This window comes from Nomascus leucogenys, chromosome 19, assembly GCF_006542625.1.
Source record: "Nomascus leucogenys isolate Asia chromosome 19, Asia_NLE_v1, whole genome shotgun sequence".
Classification (NCBI taxonomy): domain Eukaryota; kingdom Metazoa; phylum Chordata; class Mammalia; order Primates; family Hylobatidae; genus Nomascus; species Nomascus leucogenys.
Window position 1 is genome coordinate 68,020,348 of NC_044399.1, and position 14,457 is coordinate 68,034,804.

The window sequence follows — 14,457 nt, forward strand, 5'->3', positions numbered from 1 at the left end:
GGCGGCTGGGACAGTGGAGGTGGGGAGGGATGATGGGTACAAAAAATAGAAAGAATGAATAAGACCTACTCTTTGATAGCACAACTGGTGATGATAATCAATAATAACTTAATCGGCCAGGCGCGGTGCTCACGCCTGTAATCCCAGCACTTTGGGAGGCCGAGGCGGGTGGATCACCTGAGGTCAGGAGATTGAGACCATCCTGGCCAACACGGTGAAATCCCATCTCTACTAAAAATATAAAAAAATTAGCCGAGTGTGGTGGTGGTGGGTGCCTGTAGTCCCAGCTACTCGGGAGGCTGAGGCAGGAGAATCGCTTGAACCTGGGAGGCGGAGGTTGCAGTGAGCTGAGATCGCGCCACTGCACTCCAGCCTGGGCGACAGAGTGAGATTCCATCTCAAAAAATATATATAATAGTAATAATAATAATAATAATAATAACAATCGTCCATTTTGAAATAAAGAGTGTAATTGGATTGTTTGTAACTGAAAAGATAAATGCTTGAGGGGACGGATATCCCATTCTCCATGCCTATTCACATTGCATGCCTGTATCAAAACATCTCATGTACCCCACAAATATATATACCTACTATGTAACCACAAAGATAAATAAAAATAAATATATACATACATACATAAAAATAAACGGAACATCCAGGAATAGAAAAATTACAGAAGGAAGATGTATTACTGAGAGCTTAGACGGGGACTGTTTGTGGGGGAAGAGAACTTCACAAAAGCACTTGGTTGGGGAAAATTGGTAAAAATAAGACTTATTACCTTCACTCCACCAAGGTAAGTATGAAGGGCAGGGTACAGAGACATTTCCAGGAGAAGAATGAGGCCAACACACGTACTGATCAAATGTCCCGTTACAAAATATGCCTATAGAGAGAAGAAGGGTGTGATGAACATCAGTGTTTCAGCACAGGGATGCCACTGATGGAGGCAGAGGCACCATGGGAGCCCACCTTCCTGGCACTGGAAGCTGGTGTAACCTGTGCAGAAACCAGCACGGGTGTCCCACTCTCTAGATGAGTCAAGGATGGGGAATGATTTGGGGACCACAGGAATGCTGAATTCGGGGACCACAGTCCCGAACAATGTGCATTTGTCTGCCCAACTTGACTTCCGGTCAATTACGTCAATGTACACATCATGCTGATTTTGCTTTATTTGACATGAACTAAACTTTCTTTCTTCTTCTTCTTTTTTTTTGGAGATGGAGTCTTACTCTATTGCCCAGGCTGGAGTACAATGGCGTGATCTCAGCTCACCACAACCTCCACATCCCAGGCCTAAGCAACTCTCCTGCCTCAGCCTCCTGAGTAGCTAGGACTACAGGCATGTGCCGCCATGCCCGGCTAATTTTTGTGTTTTTAGTGGAGACAGGGTTTCAGTATGTTGGCCAGGCTGATCTCAAACTCCTGACCTCAAGTGATCTGCCCACCTCGGCCTCCCAAAGGGCTGGGATTATAGGTGTGAGACACCACAGCCAGCCGCCGACATGAACTAAACTTTCACAGAAACTTGAGGACAGGAGGGCACTTGGAGGCTCAGCCAGTGCCTTATGTTCCACAGTCAGCTAAATCATCATCAAACCTTCACCAATTAGATCCCAGGACACACTCACTCTGTGAATGTGCAAAATGACCAGTGGAATAAGGAGGATCAAGATCAAGGTCCTTGGTCACACATAACCAACACAAGTACTATATAGTTATAGCTTTCCATTTGCCATATCTCTCCATTTGAGCACTAATTCAATGATCATTATTAGATACCTGGACCATCTCAGGGGATGATTTACCCTGGTGTTTGGCAATGGGAAGCAACAAACTTAAAACTCTGCCTTATGGGCCTCCCGGAATCAAATGGAAGTATTTCAGACTAGGTCCCAAACTTCTAATATTGCAGGCTCCTGACTCCTGGAAGCCAAGCATCATTCCCCACCATCTGCTCCCTATTAGGCTAAAATGGCCAGGATTCTGGATCATGAGGTCAGGGGATCGAGACCATCCTGGCCAACATGGTGAAACCCCGTCTCTACTAAAAATACAAAAATTAGCCTGGAGTGGTGGTGGGTGCCTGTAATCCCAGCTACTCGGGAGGCTGAGACAGGAGAATCGCTTGAACCAGGGAGTTGGATGTTGCAGTGGGCTGAGATCACGCCACTGCTCTCCAGCCTGGCAACAGAGTGAGACTCAGTCTCAAAAAAAAAAAAAAAGGCCAGGTTTCTGGCATTGAAATCTTAGAAACACCGTGGTGCTAGGTTATGAGCTGGCCTGAGACACCATGTCGACCTGGCTGCCAGGTGTCAGCACCCAGTCTGGGTAAGGCAGTGCTCACCTGAGCTGTGCATGGCATGGCTCTGGATGAAGGCCTGCCTTACCTTGACCTCAGAAAGCAGTGTTCTCCAAAGCGAAAGGTGGTTCCTGCAGCTGATCTCAAGGCTTGACTACCACCTGCCTGGGCCCATGAGGTCTTCAAAGGGAGCTGGGAAGGGCTTGAAGCCTGGGACTGCCTTTGGGTGAAGAAAGAGAGAGTTCACAGTGTCCTGTCAATCTCAAGGCCTCTGAATAAAATGATCTGAAAGCAGCCAGAGCCGGGGATTGTCCTCAGTGGGCTCAGAGGCAACGGGCCAAGATACTTTCTTCTTTTTTTCTTTTGGAGGTGGGCATGGTGCACCTGGCTGCACCCGAAGAGTCAGCCTGCAGACAACAATTACATACTCGCTAGAGTGTTCTGAACTTAGTGTAGGCTTGGATAAGAGAAATGTTACTATTCAGATTTAGTTAATGCCCTGGGAGACGGGAGACCGCCCCCCCGCCATTCCTTTAACAGATTCCCAGGCTAATCTACAGCAGCTAATCATGTCATATGATCAGGTGATGAGTATGCCATGGCAGATGGCTTTTACCAAAGATGGCCACATCCACATACATGTGGTTCCATATGTTTCCTTACAGTGGGGCATGGGGTCTGTGTTTCTGTACCGTTAGCCTGAGTAGAGCTTTGTAGCTGTCTGACCAGTTGAACATGTCTGACCAGTCAAAGTGGTCTTGTATGACTTCCAAGGCCGAGTCATAAAAGGCAATCTGGCCTCTGGTCAGGCAGGCCCTTAGAGACCCCACCATCATGCTGTATGGAAGCCCCGGCCAAGTGTAGAGGCCATGGGAGTCTTCTAGCTGAACTCCAGACATTACAGAGCAGAAACATGCGATCCCCAGTGTGCCCTGTCTGAATTCCTCACCCACAGAAACTATGAGAGGTAATAAATGACTGGTGATTGTTTTGAGCTGCTAAGCTTTGGGGCAATTTGTTACACAGCCACGGATAACTAATACACATGCTTACCGGAAGGTTCCTTGAGTAAGTCTCTCAGACACGCCTGTTTGTACTGAGTCCACTTCCGAGTCGTTTCCTCAAGGAGGGATCCTGTAACCTGAGCAAACAAAAACATGGTCACCCCCAGTGACCAAGCACAGATGTGGCCTTGTTTTCACTTCACACCGTGATTCTCCAACCTTCCCACTGAAGTGCCCACAATGGCCCACAGCAAAGAGACAGCATTTCTTCAGCATCTTATATTCTATCTTAAGAGCACATACAAATTTTACATTCACTCCATAGTCTAATCATATTGGCTTTAATACAAATATGAAAAAAAATTAAAAACCCTTAAGTGAAGCTGACATTTCAAGAGTACGCAATATTCTTATCCTAAACTTTTGCATCCTCCCACATGAATAGTTGCATGCTTCTAAGACTATGTAGATCCCAAAGAGAGATGCATCACACTAAGACGCAACAATGTGACAGAAGGACCAGAGGATTGCAGAAGGCTGCATTGCCCAGGTATCTGCAGGTCCAAAGTCAAAGGCTCAAAGGCTCTGAGTAGACAGATTCTCTGCTCTGGAGGTGACCATGAGTTTTTCTGCTCAGGTTATAGGATCTTTTCTTTTCTTTTCTTTTCTTTTTTTTTTTTTAAGACGGAGTCTTAATCTGCTACCAGGCTGGAGTGCAGTGGTGCGATCTCAACTCACTGCAAAGATTCTTCTGCCTCAGCCTCCCCGAGTAGCTGGGACTACAGGTGCGCACCACCGTGCTCAGCTAATTTTTTTGTATTTTTAGTAGAGATGGGGTTTCACCATGTTGGCCAGGATGGTCTTGATCTCCTGACCTCGTGATCTGCCCACCTCAGCCTCCCAAAGTGCTGGGATTACAGGCGTGAGCCACCGCGCGTGGCCCGGATCTATTCTTGAGAAGTGAATTCGGAAGTGGGTTCAGTACAAAGAGAAGTGTCTGAGAGACTTATTCCAGCTACTGAGGACTTGGGATATTTTTCCTTTCTAATATTGACTATTTCATGCCATTCAACCTTGAAAATACAGCACGTTTTGGGCTTTCCAGATAACTGGGCTGTGTAACGGCTTCTAGTTGTCTACCTGTACCACTTCTTTTGATTTTATTTTTATTTTATTTATTTACTTTTTTGAGATAGGGTCTCCTCACTCTGTTGCCCAGGCTGGAGTGTGATGGGACAATCTCCGCTCACTGCAACCCCTGCCTCCCAGGCTCAAGTGAGCCTCGCACCTCAGCATCCTGAGTGGCTGGGACTACAGGCACACGCCACCATGCTTGGCTAATTTTTTTTGTTGTCGTTGTTTAGATGGAGTCTCCCTCCGTCGCCCAGGCTGGAGTACAGTGGTGTGATCTCGGCTCACTGCAACCTCCGCCTCCTGGGTTCAAGCGATTCTCCTGCCTCACCTCCTGAGTAGGTGAAATTACAGGCGTGGCTGGCTAATTTTTGTATTTTTAGTAGAGACAGGGGTTCACCATGTTGATCAGGCTGGTCTCGAACTCCTGACCTTGTGATCCGCCCTCCTCGGCCTCCCAAAGTGCTGGGATTACAGGCATGAGCCACCGTGCCTGGCCCTAATTTTTGTATGTTTTTGTAGAGACACGATTTCGCTACATTTCCCAGGCTGGTCTCAAATTCCTGGGCTCCAATGATCCTCCTGCCTTGACCTCTCAAAGTGCTAGGATTACAGGCATGAGCCACTATGCCTGGGCTTCTTTTGATTTTAAAAAGGGCTTTCTCTTCTATTGTTCATCAGGCACCTATTGTGGGCCAGGCCTTGTGTTAAGGAGGAATTAAAAAGGATACAGAGATGAGTGAGACACAGCCCCTGCCCTAAAAAGGACTTAGAATCTGCGCCAGAGACGGCAGCTATATAACTGGCTGGCATGCAAGGCCAAAGGCATTCTGGGTCTGTCGTCCTTGGCTTCCCTACGAGCTTCTGCCATGTGTGGCTCAGTTCTCTCCATTACAAACCTGAAACCAGGAGTCGTCCGCAGCAGCTCCCTTCCCCTTGTCCAGGTTCCATCGACCCCACCTCCTTAACATCTCTCTTGTCCAACCCTGTCTTCCCTTTCCTCCTCTGGCCTGGTGCCACCATCCACCCTCCACCCTGCTCCACAGTGACAGGAGAACGGGCCAGAGCGGAGCACAGGGCTCTCCTGCCTACAGTCTTCCACTTAAGGCCTGTGGCCTCAGGATTTAGCATCTCAGCCATCCTTGTCCCAAGTCGTGCTCCCTCATGACTTCTCATCCTTGCACTTCCCATTGGCACTTGCTTCTGCCCTCATTTTCACCTGGTGAACTCCTATTCATCCTTCAAGGCCCAACTCAAGCCTAGAGACCCTTGGCCATACTTAATCGCTCGTCTCCCTGAGTCTTGAGCTTGTCACCCTTTACCCTGCATGACCGATCCGTATGGCCCATCACACTGTGATGTCATTGGTGGGCCACTTATCCATCTTCCTCCCTACCCCATAAGCATCTTGAGGACTGAGATGTGTCTTTCATCTCTGCATACAAGCCCCCAGCACAGGGCCGGAGTTAATGCTCTTGCTGTCCTTCATTTTCAGAGGCTCACTTGTGGGATGGAGGATGAGGAAGGGTTCAATAAATGATCTGGGCTAAGATCACCCAGTTAATCATTTGGCTTTAAGGTTTTCTGTCTCCTCACAAGGGGCAACAAGCTAAAATTCTTTCTAGGGCCAGGTAGATTTAGGGTTATCCCAAGAGAATGAGGTAGGACTGGTATACCAGTAGGGAGTGCAGCAACAATCCCACAGCCAACTTTTTGAAGAAGAGCTAGTGTGGTCATCATTAGACCAGCAGTTCCCAAACTTATTGACTCAGTAATTTTTCCACAGCACTTCTAGGCCAAAAGATATATCTAAAGCCCCACTTATTAAGTAAGTAAGTCCAAACAACTTAATAAATATTTACGCCTTAACAGCTTAGTGCCTGCTGTGCATTGCACAACTTCTCAAGCTTTAGGATCAGATCAGATGCCACCACCTTTATTTCCTGTTCCACACTGATTTTTGTGCTATACTTGCTTTTTAATCACAGGACCTGTGGAAAACCCAGCTTTGCAAAGAAACAACATCATCAAAAGGGAGGAGGTGAGATCTAATGTTAACACCATGAATACCTTGAGCTAGTAGTTTGCACAGTGTCTGGAAAATGCTACATATCACTGTACTTCCCTTGAAAAATTAAAATATCTCATAGCACCCCTGTGAGTTCACAGTAGTGCTCTGGGGCATACAAGCACACAGTTTGAGAACCATGCAATTATCCAGTAAGTAATAATAATGATACAATAATTGGCATTTATCCCTTGATTTCAGTTTCCTATGAGTTTGGAATCTCTATTAATATCTCTCTGTGAGTTATGGCCCAAAAGGAAGCATGTAAATTCTTAACATATTGTTTAAAGAAGTAAACATCTTTAATGGCACCATAACTGACTCTAAATCATTTTTACAAATTCAGCAGATGAGTTGCTAACCAAATAATAAGCTTCTAGAATCCTCCAAGTCATCAGTGTAAGATCCATTGGTGGACAAAGTACTATTTATGACCCCAGGGACCTCTCCGGGACCTGATTAAGAAAGAGACAATAAAATCAGTCTCTGGAGTAATGTTCCCCTATCCTCCATTTTTTGCCATGGCCAATGGCCATAGTCAAAAGCAGAAAAACAAACTAAAACTAAAAAGTACTGAATTTTGTCAGTCTAGGGGAGCTGGACAAACTCAGACTGTCTTCCCAGTCCTTGCCCTAAAGACATAAAATATACAAGAGGTACATCCAAGTTCAATCACAGCCAGATTCCCAAAGTCATGAGGAAAGAAGATATATGGGTGAATTTTTTTCCAACTGGAAAAGTCCAGCTTGACCTTGATTCCTCTTCCCTTGCATAGGCAACCAACATCAGCAACGAACTTGGCCGAGAAGGGATTAAGGAAAAGGAAAGAAAAATCCTTATACTGACTCTCTTTAAATAAATCTGTTTTTCTTTGTTAGAGAAGGAATACACTTCACTGTAGATGAAATAGAAATCACAGCTATGCAAGAAGGGGAGAAGGTGAAATTATCATCTCATTACTCAGAAATTACCATCTACTTCCAGATTCTTCTCTCTGTGAATGAAAGACACATTCATTGTCTTTCTTTTCTTTTTTATTGTGACTTCAAAGGGAATAATATTGTTTCAAAGCCTTTTATGTTTCATTAGAAGACCCATATTGTGAATATATTTCCATTTCAAGAAATAAATAATAAATGAAATAAAGCATCCTTTTAACAGCTACATAATATTCAATGAAAAAAATGTGATATAATTTAGTTTTTAAATCCTCTAGCATTGAATGTCTATGTTGTTTTAAGATGTTTGCTGACACAAATGGTGCTGTGATTAAAATCCTCATAGTTGAACATTTGAGAGCACATCTTTATTTCTTAGAAATTCTTTGAGTTTGAATTTCTGGGTCACAGAATACACATAGTTTTAAAGGTTTTTGATTGCCAAACTGTCTCTCCTCACCAAAAAATAAAAAAAAATTAAAAATTTTAAATATGCACCATTTTACCCTCCTGCCATCCATGTATAAAAGGGCCACAATGTACTTCTGAAAAATCCTTAGATAGTTTATGTTTTTGATGCCAAAGCAACTGTTAAATAACTTAAATGAGTGTGGGAGAGAGTGGTGTGGGGATAACACTACTTCCCTGCTTGAATTTAGAAACTAAACTATCCCTGAGAATTTCTCATTAAGTGAATTTTTTGAAGACTTCCTGCCAGAACACACACCACAGTCATTTATATTCCATGCAGGGAAAGAGGCTATGAGCAGAATTCATCATGAAAGTCTTCACAGAGCCTTGTAATATAAACATCTAGAAAAGGAATATGGGGTTAAAATGGAGAACCAAGAGTAAGGCCATCAGAATTACAGAACACACCCTGAGGACACACAGCCAGAAACCTCTGAAAACGCAGACTGGGTGGCAGAGAGTGGAAGCAGACGCTGCCAGCAGACATGTTATTGATTATAAAAATACCAGACTGAAAGGGCCAAGGTGTGGCTTTCTCAGCCTGGTAAGCTGGCCTGAGGCTCTGCAGATTCCACTGTTGCAACATAAATATTCGTACATCAACAACTCCCAAGAGCACTCCAGAAGAAAAAACACAGGGCTTCGAACATCCCGGGCAGGCACAACGGCTCCAGCGCTCAGGAGATACAGCATCGAAGGCAACGGTTTAGCTCCTCTGAAGCTTAATTTGCCCATCTGTAAAAGGGGCTCAGTAATAACGCTCTTCTCAGAGGCTTGTGTGTTGACGATTAAGTAAGATGATGTGCGAGGAAGCATTTTGTGATAATATCCCGAGCGCTGTCTCAGGGCTTGGCATGTGGTTGGCAATCCACATTTGTGAACAAAACTACACGATAAGCTGGATACACTCACTCAGTGTTGATATGAGATATCCAGAGAATGGAAGCAAGGATGAGTGTTCTGAATCAACTCTCCCACCACTGGCCCCACCACTAACAGACTGAAGTCCTGGGACCAGAGGCAGGCCAGGGCCACCTGCTTTAAGGATGTTCTGGTCACTCGGGGAGAGGCTGCCATGATGGCAAGAATTCCATGAAACCATTGATTGGGCTCACATTTACAATCCACGAGGGCCTGAAGGCAGCCTCTAGGGGATCCTGGATGTAGGAAATCTGGCAGGGGTTATCTGCCTCCTTAGCCCCAGGCTTGCAGCAAAGAAAGCCTGAGGTGAACCCTCATGAGATCTGGTACCACAGCTTGCCCTACATGGGGGCTGGAGGGGTTTAGAATTCCAAGACCGTGAACAGGGACTCACCCTGCCCATGGAACAAAGGAGGAAGACAGCCATTCCTTTTTTTTTTTTTTTTTTTTTGAGACAGATCCTCACTCTACTGCCCAGACTGGAGTGCAATGGCGTGATCTTGGCTCACTGCAACCTCCACCTCCCGGTTCAAGCAATTCTCCTGCCTCAGCCTCCCGAATAACTGGCATTACAGGCACACACCACCATGCACAGATAATTTTTGTATTTTTTAGTACAGACGGGCTTTCACCACATTGGCCAGGCTGGACTTGAACTCCTGACCTTGTGATCTGCCCACTTCGGCCTCCCAAAGTGTTGGGGTTACAGGCGTGAGCTACCGTGCCTGGCCTGAGCCATTCCTTAAGCTACTTTCTTTACTCAGACAAGTGGAACTGGGGTTCCTTCCCATCATCCTTTTATAGTGCCCATAGCCCAGTATCCAAATGGAAACTTGGAAAGAGGACAAAGGTCTAATCTTCTTCGATAGAATAAAGCAAGCTACCAGCATGCCCAACTACAGAGGATAGTTAAATACATTACAATAAATCCTTAAAGCCCTTAAATATCAGACCATGGATCTACACCTACTGACATGGACGAATGTTGCTCAACTTCTCTGAGACTCAGTTTACTCACCTGTAAAAGGGGATTAACAAGAGAACCTCCGTCTACAGGGTTGCTGAGAACACAGAAGGAGATAATATGAGGAATGGGGGGCACCTGGCACTCAACTCGGTGCAGAGCAAGTGTTCCATAGTAATGTCAGCTGTGTTATTAGTGTATTTTGTTATGAAGAAAGCAGATTACAAAATAATATTTATAGTATGTGCCTGTGTTTGTTTAAAAAAGAAAAAAACTATATGTAGGCCTGGTACGGTGGCTCATGCCTGTAATCTCAGCATTTTGGGAGGCCGAGGCAGGTAGATCACTTGAGGTCAGTAGTTCGAGACCAGCCTGGCCAACATGGTGAAACCCTGTCTCTACTAAAATACAAAAATTAGCTGGGTGGTGGTGCGTGCCTGTAATCCCAGCTACTCGGGAGGCTGAGGCAGGAAAATCACTTGAACCCGGGAGGCAGAGGTTGCAGTGAGCCAAGAGCTCGCCACTGCACTCCAGCCTGGGCAACAGAGCAAGACCCCATCTCAAAAAACAAACAAACAAACAAAAAACTGTATGTAAACAATGGGAGAAAAATGTCTGGAAGTATAAGCCCCCAAATGTGAATGAGGGTGATCTCTAGCTATTGGAAGTGGAGTGATTTGTAGTTTGCATTTCACTTCTTTGAATTGTTCTTTTTAAAAAAAATTAGCGTTCTATATTTTTGTAATGGAAAGGAAAAAGGAAACAGAAGGGAAAGGAAAGGAAAGGAAAAATAAAAACGGATTTGCTCAACCTAAATACTCAAAGCTGGGAGAATACTGAAGACAAACAGAAGGATATACGCAGCAATTGTAAATGCTATTTGCAGAATTCACATTGACATAGGGAAATGCTTATAACATGATGCGGGGCTGGTTGGGGGGACCAGGACACAACATGTTTTATGCTTCCTAATATCAGCTGTTGTAAAAAAAAATGCATAGAGAAAAAGTTTGAGGACAATATGCCAAAATACAAACAGTGATTACCTTTGAATGCTAGGATTATGGTGGCTCATTATTTTCTTAATACTGTTTTCTCTTTTCCAGATTGCTTACACAAGGCCTAAATTGCTTCTTTAAAAAAAAAATCAGGAACTACAACTGATAATAATAATAATAATGAACTGCTCTTACTTGCTTGATGGAAATCAGCAGGACCAGGGTGAGGAAGGGCCTCCCAGGGGCCCAGAGAGAGCACTTCCTGTGGAAGGAGAGAGGAGTGGTCCCCCTGGGGGCAGGTATGCCCATGGGCAGCTCAGGGAAGCCAGGCAGGAGTCCCACGCTTCCTTTCCCAGGCCCTGCCCTGCTCGATCCCAGCTTCATCTTCCTCGTGCACCTTCACAAGTAGAGGTACATCGCTCTAGCCATCCAAGATGCACCGCAGGCAGTCTGCTGTTGCATTCCTCTTGGTCCAGAGAGGAAATGTTTGCACAAATCCTCTCCACACTGCGCCGAGAGTATCTGAGGCGGTCTAGAGCAATCTACGGAGTCTTCAGAGTTCCTCCTCAGCCCTGGCTCATCCCCCGCCCCTGCCCCCCCAAAAGCAGGGAGATTTTTCCCAGACCTTCCCTAAGTCAGCTGTGCTTTCTGGGACTTCCTCGACAGGCCGAGGAGAAAGAACAAGGCGGTCAGCGGGCTGCACCCTGAAGGTTCTGCTCAATGCACAAAGCTGGCTGAGACAGGCTGGGGTTCGAGCTGCAGAGGAATGGCTGGCAGAAGGTGATGGGCCTCGAGCCAGTTTAGAGGCAGGTGTCTTTTTGAGGCGGGGTGTTTCTTTCTAAGGCATTAAGCTTGTCCAGGCTGGGCTGAGACTAACCACAAAGGCAGAATCGCCTCTGGGTCCTGTTCATGCAGAGACTGCAGGAGAGATGGTTGCTCAGCTCAGGACAGAACAGCTCCCAACCCAGGCCGTGAAGCAAAAACCCAATCAGCGGCATAGGTTATACCTACACGATAGCAAAACACTGTGTTGAAAAGTGCAACATTCACTCGTCTTGAATGCCCACTTGTTCTAAGCACATGTGGCTCAGCCCACCTGACAGACGCTTTTATGGAATTGATGATAGATCACTTACTAACCGGCACAGGAGTGCACTCTCCCCACAGCTCACATTGGCAACATCTTTTAATCCACCGTCCTATTTCACACATCCTGACAATAACCCCATGAGGTTGTGATGAATTCTCCATTTGACAGCTGAGAAACATTGAGGCTCAGAGAGGTTGGATGGCTTGCCCAAAGCCACACAGCAAGTAAACAGCAGAACCGGATAGGCAGGTCTTCTGACCAGAGTTGCTTGAGCACAGCTACTTGGGAAGGTGCCCTGTCCTGCCCCTGCCCTCTCCGGTGAGTTCTTAGCAGGCTCATCACCGTGCCTCCCAAAGGCTCTGCTTGGAACTTCTTACCCCACCTCTCCCAGGCCAGCTCCCAGCGTCCCTGCAATGTCTCCCAGCCTCCCAAATTGGAGGCCCAGGTGGAAGATGTCTTGATTGGATGGAACAGTGAGTCAGCAAGAGGCAAGAAGAACATGTTTTCACTTCGTTTTTGGTTTTGTTTTTGTGTTATTTTTTCCTTCCATCTTGAAGTCAAACATAGGAACTCATCGTGCGTGACTTTTCAACTGAATGAATTCTGAACAGTTGGTAAAAGCAGCCGCGCTATTCTTAATAGATGTCCCTAGAAATCGTAAAAACTCCATGTGACAAGATTTTAGACCTTAACAATGAAACACTCAAATAGAACAAAGACCCTAGAAATGGACTCAGAGTGGTGTCACCTCTGGAATCGACGTGATCATCTCTCTGGGATGACAGAGAGCAGGATGGAGTGACCCAGAGGGAGAAAGCACCCAAGGGATGGACTTTGGTCATTGAATGTGGCTGCAACTCTGTTCTGTGAGTGCTCATTAAAGATCATCTTCCAAGTTGCATGCTGGAAGATGGTCTGTCTTTAAAGAAAATGCCTGCTTTGCAAGAATATTCCGTCTCATCTCTTGCAACTTTTTCTCAAAAACATCCTTTATTTCTGAAGGGATGAAGGTTGGGGGCCACACACGACTTCCCCACCCATTGGCCGGGTGCCCTCTAGCGATGGAACGTGGTAAGGCTTCTTCCCTTGAGACTGGGCACCCCACCAGGCCAGTGAGAGCACAGGACACCGGTGCTCAGACTCAGCCAGCGGCAAAGTACAGATGGAGTGATATTAATGCAGTATCACTGACTAGCCCAGGCACATAGATTCCAGAATCTGTCTGGGGTGTCTTCAGGAGGTGTCTAACACGTCATCAAGAGCCCATGTGTTTCCAGGATGTTCTGCAGAAACTTCTGCCCTCACACCTTCATCAGTGTCCTCTGCCCGAGGAGTTCCTTAAAAATCTTCAGCATCACTGCTCCTGCCAGTGCCCCGTTCAGTGAGGGCCTGAGCGATGGTGCCCAGGGTTCTGTTTTCTAGCATCTGAGGCCCCTGGCCTCAGAACTCTGCAGCCAAGAGGGATGCATGCTGCCCTCCCCATCCTGCACAGCACCTGGGTCCTGAGGCAGCCTGCCTGTACCTCGGGTCGCCCAGGATCCCTGGAACAAACATCTGTTTTCCGTAGTCCTTCTCTACACAGGGCTGGACAAGAAACAGGCCTATGAAGTCCTTGGGATTCCCTGATTCCGGAATCCAAAACTAAGGACCTGCTCCATGCAAAAGGCAATGGCGAGGCTGTCTCACCAAGACAGCCACCCAAACAGCCCCTGGTCTTCCATCAAAACCAGCAGCCTCCACAACAGCCAAAAGGTGGAAGAAACCCAGGTGTCTGAATAGATGAACAAAATGCGATCCAATAAACACAGGGAATATTATTCTGCCTTGAAAAAGGAAGGACATTCTGACACATGCTACAACATGCATGAAGCGTGAGGACATTATGCTAAGTGAAGTAAGCAAGTCACAAAGGGATGGATACTGTATGAGTCAGTCCAATTACAGGAGGCACCTAGAGTAGTCAAATTCATAGAGACAGAGAGATGAATGGTGGCTGCCAAGCAGGGGAGGAAGGGCAATGGGAGTTGTGTGACGGGAACAGATGATGAAAGATGAAAAGAGTTCTGGAGGTGGATGGTGGTGATGGTTGCACAACACTGTGAGCGTAGTTAATCCCACCAAACTTTGCACTTAAAAATGGTTGAGATGCCAGCCTGACCAACATGGTGAAATCCCGTCTCTACTAAAAATACAAAAATTAGCCAGGCATGGTGGCACATGCCTGTAATCCCAGCTACTCTAGAGGGTGAGGCAGGAGAATTGCTTGAACCCGGGAGGCGGAGGTTGCAGTGAGCCAAGATTGTGCCACTGCACCCCAGCCTGGGCAACAGAGCGAGACTCCATATCAAAAAAAAAAAAAAAAAAAAAAAAAGATTGAGATGGCTGAGTGTGGTGGTTCATGCCGGTAATCCCAGCACTCTGGGAGGCCGAGGTGGGTGGATCACCTGAGGTCAGGAGTTTGAGAACAGCCTGGCCAACATGGTGAAACCCTGTCTCTACTAAAAATACAAAAATTAGCTGGGCATGGTGGCGGGCACCTGTAATCCCAGCTACTTGGGAGGCTG

The 14,457-nt window shown here is 46.3% G+C and overlaps 1 protein-coding gene across 1 annotated transcript in view; it reads right to left on the reverse strand.

Moving 5' to 3' along the window:
* The window catches only part of GLP2R (glucagon like peptide 2 receptor), a 67,116-nt gene extending 55,416 nt beyond the window's left edge, over positions 1 to 11,700 (reverse strand). Inside the window, exons 1-3 of the mRNA XM_003274673.3 lie at positions 10,999 to 11,700; positions 3,362 to 3,449; positions 785 to 889 (exon numbers count right to left, since the gene is read on the reverse strand). Coding sequence (XP_003274721.2) covers positions 785 to 889; positions 3,362 to 3,449; positions 10,999 to 11,187 — 382 coding nt within the window. The 5' untranslated portion in view covers positions 11,188 to 11,700. The remainder of the gene's footprint in view (positions 1 to 784; positions 890 to 3,361; positions 3,450 to 10,998) is intronic.
* Between the last annotated feature and the right edge of the window lie 2,757 nt (positions 11,701 to 14,457).